Raw genomic sequence first — 6158 nt, forward strand, 5'->3', positions numbered from 1 at the left:
CAAGTGATTCCTCGCGATTCGATACATAAAATATTTGGTCTTTCGTGAAAAAAATCCAATATGCAATATCAACTCTTCCTCGAACAACGTGCAATTTCGAACGATCGGCTTGTCGGATTTATGAACGGATCATGCTAGCACTTCTGGCACTACTAGACCATCAAACCTGGGACTTTATTCCGCCAGAATCGGTAGCTGATTCGTGACACAATCGTCTCTCTCTACCTCCACATACACACCTATATATATATAAATCAAATTCAAAATCAAATTTCAAATTTCAAATTTAAAATCTCAGGTATTACATTAACAATGTGTTTAAATTTAGTATTCCACAACCCGAAGTTCAAAAAAATTAATTTCTACTATTCCATATTTGGTCGGTGATAGTACTATGAAGATCGTTGCCATGTCTTGAGTCATCTGATCCTGCAAAATTAGTTGGGTCTTCGTCTTCATCGTCTGGAGGCAGTAGGTCTATCTTTTTAATAAAATATCAATCATTTTCTTGTGGGCTTTTTCTGTATTTAGCTCTCTTTAGATTCAGAAAAATTTTTCACAAATAGTGTAATATACTGAAACTTCGGTAGGTTGTACCAAACTTCAGTCAAATAGACCGAAGTGCGGAGTAGGACAAGTTAGAGAAGTCCGTTAATCATTCCGAATGTTTCGGAGTGCACTAAACAAATGGTTTGGACCTTGGAGAGCAAGCTGGAAAATTTCCAAGCCATTTCATACTGGAAGTGCTCTCGGGGGCCCTACGCAAGGTCCGAACCCCATACCCGCAAATTCATGGGTTTGTTATGTACAGTAGTTTGGTGAGGGGCCTAAGTGCAATTGTCATATATGGGACCATATATGTGAGTTTGATGCCCTAAACTCATTCCCCTCACTTGTGCACAAAAGAGAAAGCTCTCTTTCTCTCTCTAGGTTTTTACTCTCTCTCTCTTTCTCTTCCTCTCTCTAGGGTTTGTGAGAGGGTTTGGTGGAGAAGAAGCTCGCTTCGTGGCGAAGCTACCTCTTTTGCAAGGGATTTGAGGAGAAAAGCTTGAGCTCAAGGTGAGTTCTTATGGTTTAAGCTAGGGTTTTGATTTATCTCTTCTAGTTATGGTATCTAGAAGTGGACATGGTGGATTTGTTTATGATTCACCATGTATTGGTAAGTGTATGTGGATTATTGGAAACCCTAGGGGTGTAGTATACTGAACTTTAGCAAATTGCGAAGTTCAAGCAAGGGAAATGATATTTGGAACCTTTCTACATGTTCTAAAGCGTTTAAAGATGTTTATTTGAAAATATTAGCACTTTTACAGAGACAACATATGAAAGTTGAACTTTATAGAGATATATTTACAATTCACTATATTTGTAGGAACCTATATAAAATTAAACCTATTTATTTATATTATGAAAGTATATGCAAGAAAACAAAAGTCATAGTTAGGTACAAAATTATTAAAAAAATACTACCATAAGCAAATTCACTACATCTAGAACGATAAAAAACTAAAATATCTTTTTTGTTTTTTTTTCCCACTAAAAAATGATCTCATATGCAATTGCAATCACTTATTGCAACAAATATTCATTGATTTACAAGATTTACACATTTCAAGTATGTAAAAACTTTTGTAAAATTTTTACCTTTAAAAAACTCTAAAAAGACCTTTAAAAACTAAAAGAAAAAAAAAAATATTTTGTCAATATGGTGTTGGCATGTCCCTGTGCCACGTGCCGGCATATAGCCTTAGCAAGGTACGGCATGGGCGGCACGCGCAATCCTTCGATAGAATTTATTTAAGACTAACAAGAAATGAAATTTGAGTAATACCTTTAACCGGAACACACTGAAATTCCTCACTTACCTAATCCCTGCAACTAGACTGAGGCAAGATGCCTGCTGTAAATTGCTGATGAATATATATTGAAGTGATGACTACATCAGAATGCTATAACTTGTAAATCAAATTATATGATTGCCAGAATTACATCTCACGATATATGATATAGACAATGAAGTCGGCAATATGACCCAAACATATGTCACTCCGACTTATGAAGGTTATGAAGAATGTACAAGGAGGCCGATGATAAGAAAATGCACACAGCGTAGCTAAGAAGGTCCATTCCTGTAGCAATTGTCACCATCTTGCTCCTTTCAAACATTTTTACCAGGAGGATCATAACAATAACATGTCCGACCTTGGTCTTCAACTCGTCAAGTGAGCTGATTTGCATCCATTTCGGCCTTTCCTGCGTACGAAGAACAAATTGTTCAATTCCTTGATACTATTACATTGTCCTACATACCATGCAGCCTTATATAAGCAAGACGATGACGTAATGCATCTGAGTAGCTGCTACTTATACAGTGCACCATAATGTACCAATTCCAGCATGCAGGTTTCAGAGACTGCGTAAGAGGTATTTGACAACAGGCAACTTAAGAGTACAAGCAGAACAAATATCTTAAGCGCGAGTTGACTAGAAATAAATTAAGAAATGTAATACGAAGAATACACCAACCACATTCTCCATGTTGCTTCTTCATACCCATAATACAAAAGTGGAAATAAATAATGTCAAAAGTACACCGTAATCATGTGCATACACCGTAATCATGTGCAACAATTTTGAAATGAATATCTTAAATTCAAAGATGTATTTTCTATTATTATGAACATTAAGTACCCTCAAGCCGTGATCTTCTATTAATTATAATAATTGCTAGTTAATGTTTGATGAGGCATGATTTTTCTTTTCGCTTTTGGTAAGCTTACTGATTTGGTGCAAAATTAAATTGAGTACGATTTGTAAATAACCGAGATTCCATCTATGAGAACAAATTTGACTTTGAGATGGAATTGTCATAAGGGACTTTTCTTATGATTTTGATCTATTAGAATTGTAGACTTGTGATTTTCCTATCTTGATCCTGCCTATGTTGGTAGTCCTAGTTGAACTAAACTAAGGCTGAGAGGTTTTGATATTTTGAGGATATATCCATTCAAATATATGCTCATTGGATTCCTTATCAAATAAGCTTTCCAACACCACATGAATCACACGAATTAGATACCAAATGAGAGAGATTACAAATTTTTTTTTCACATTGTCAGTTTTTGTGCGAGAATGACGATTTCCCCCTTGATTGATTTATTAACAATTTTTAGGTATTTTTTTACCAGAATCAGAATATTTTTGTACCTTAAATTAAACTAATCGTCACCTTCTCCATCTTATACTCCCATCTTCAATGCTTTTCCTCTGTAGCCACCTTAATCTTCTCTTTTGGCCTCCATTGATTCTTTGTTAAATCCCGAGAAATTGACTATTCCATTACACCTTAGCCGATCTCTTCACAGAAAAATTATGTTGCTTTGATTAGTTGAAAATTCGTCATCAAATCTGTGACGACTGTTGATGAGGCTTCAAAGTTTGATCATAGGCATTTGAAGTTTCTAACGTATAGAGATGCTTTAGCCAATGTAGCATGAATGATCTGTAGGTGACCGAAAACCCTTTAGTTATTTTCTCTAACAATGTAGAATTAATTTTTGATAATGAAACAATTGGTTTGAAATAGGTTTCTAAAAAATAAGGGTTAAGCATGCATATAAAAATTATGAACTATTGAAAGAGAAAAGATTTTATGATTTCACTTTGACTGTTGGGTAATTTCAGAAAAACCAGTTTGGCTCTGCTAAACTGTGTTTGTAAATAATGCATCTGTCACTTAGTGAATTTTACCATTCTCAATTATCATTATTAGTTAAATGTTAAGATCAAGGATTAAAGTGCCGTGGCACAGGGGTGTGCCGTTGTTTGTCTGGTATGGTACGGCACAAGCACACGCTTCCGTACCGACACGTGGCACGCTTGCGCAATGAAGGATACGCTTTGGCACCGGCCTATTTTAGTTTTTTTTAATCCTAATAAACTCTTATAATATTATTTTAAAAGGCTTAGTTAAATAATTATGAATATTGGCTATATATAGCTTACTATACTCACCAATTAACATACTGATAAACTTTTTTTATATGTAAAGTACAACTATACCTAGAGAATAGAAATTAAATAACAATAATAAAATTCACTAGTACAATAATTATATAATTTACATCTTTACAAAGCGATAACTATTTAATTCCATATAGATCGTCACAGTGGATCATAAAAATTTGTTAGATCTATCCATAAAAATTTAGCAATAAATTATATAGCAAATAAATTAAACAAATTTAAGTATCAATTGATTTAATTTAACTTTTAATTTTATCATTGTTTTCAATCTTCTAACAGCCAAAATAGAATTTTATATTAGATGTATCTTGAAATTTGATTATCGAGTTCGATTTGTGCCTTGATTCGTCGAAAGTTTCACGGTGTGACAAATTTTGAAAAAATAATTTGTGAAGAAAAATAGATGTTTATGGTGGAAGCAAAGGGCTCGGGCCAATAAGCACAGGCGGCACTTTAATCCATGGTTAAGATTGCTCAAAAAAAAATTTGTACTTGAAAATTCGTGCTTATTTGGTAAATTAAAAATTTGATAACTTGTTATTCACATCATAAATTGGGTAAATAATTATTAAAGTTTGATGTCACTTATTATCCTGCTATAACTTTCATTGACCATGTCAACATGAATTTTCTGATAGAAGCTAGCTTCAATTTCGTGATACACATCCGGGTGGTATTTTGATGCGCCTTCGCGTGCTATTTTGATTTGCCTTCAAAGGCTATTTTGATGCGCCTTAGGGTGCTATCTGTTGTGCCTACCGATGCTATGTGATACTGTAATATACTAAACTTTTGCAAATTGCGAAGTTCGGGTATGAGAAATGAGATATAGATCTATCCTACATGTTCTAAAAGGCTTAGACAAGTTTTTGGACAAGTTTGAGAATGATTGGAAGGCTCGAAGCAGGAAAGTGCATTGCTGTGGCATTATCTTCGAATTTTGCAAGTACCGGTACAGCCATCACCCTGTACCGGTACAGCAAGCAGCAGAGGCAGCAGGTGCGTGGCAGCAGGGTTTTTTTGGTCTTTTTGCTTCCTGTTCTTATCTTTTAAGCCCAGCTTGACCACAGGAGCTCAGCAAAGGTTGCTGGAGCTCAGGAGGGAGTTCTTCCACCATCCTTTCTCTCTCTCACTAGGGTTTTTCTCTCTCTACGAAGAAATCGGCGATTTCGCTTATTTTCGTCGCCTCGCTCGTTCTTCGCTGTTTGCAGGTGTCGCTAAGCCTTCATGGATGTGTGAGAGAGTGTTTTGGAACGCTTTTCGCAGCCCTGAACCAGTAGGTTGCTGGTTGGAAGCCTGAGAAGGTAATCGGCTCAATTTCTTCCTTATCGACGTTATATTGGTCGATTTAAGTATTGATTTCAAGTTTTTTACTTCCAGCTGTGTTAGACAGAGATTTAAGCAGCTAGAGCTAAGTTAATTGGCTATGAATTAACCATCTTAGACTAAGGTTAAATTGCTGCAAAGCTTAAAATGGATAATTAATGAATTATGACTCTAATTCGAAGCTATACGCGGATTATTGGAGCGGATTGATGCAGTTTGAACTTGTTTCTTCGCAGCAGGTCTTTGAGCCTCATTGAGCTGAACTTGTACTCCTAGAAGCTGGTTTGGAAGCTGTTCTAACTGTTACGATATATTTTATCTATATTAGGATGTTACGATATATTAGGATATTGTGTTTTATTGCCTTATATAGAGTAGTATCATTGCCTTCTATACAGTAGGATTATATAGTATGTAATCCTAGTTATACTCTTACTATAGTAGTCATTGTTACTATAGTAGTCATTGTTACTATAGTAAGACAATCTCTTGTACTATATATATTCATTAATACAACTCGAGAGGGTATGCACTTTAGCCCTTCTTTCATGGTATCAAAGCGGGAACCCTAATGTGGGGATATCGATCCATAGCCACCATCCACCATTAATCTCACCTTTATCTATAGGTGTCTTTTCTTTTGGTTTTCTATCTTCTCAGTACTGCTACAGTACTGCTACAGTATCATCACTACAGTACTGATGCTACAGTAACAGCGCTACAGTATTTCTGCTACAGTATTTTCAGCCTTTCTGTGATTTCTCTTTGCTCCTCTGGTGCCGCTCGGACTGTCCTACTGTTGGTTG

General features: G+C 35.5%; 1 protein-coding gene across 4 annotated transcripts in view; it reads right to left on the reverse strand.

Annotated features, from left to right (window-relative positions):
* Positions 1880-6158, reverse strand: part of LOC109724156 — a 52861-nt gene continuing 48582 nt past the window's right edge. For 2 of the 4 annotated variants that reach the window (XM_020252877.1, XM_020252875.1), the window contains one exon: positions 1880-2253. In XM_020252877.1, coding sequence (XP_020108466.1) covers positions 2044-2253 — 210 coding nt within the window. In that variant the 3' untranslated portion in view covers positions 1880-2043. The other 2 variants (XM_020252876.1, XM_020252878.1) reach the window with 2 other exon arrangements.

This window comes from Ananas comosus, linkage group 18 (assembly GCF_001540865.1).
Source record: "Ananas comosus cultivar F153 linkage group 18, ASM154086v1, whole genome shotgun sequence".
NCBI lineage: Eukaryota > Viridiplantae > Streptophyta > Magnoliopsida > Poales > Bromeliaceae > Ananas > Ananas comosus.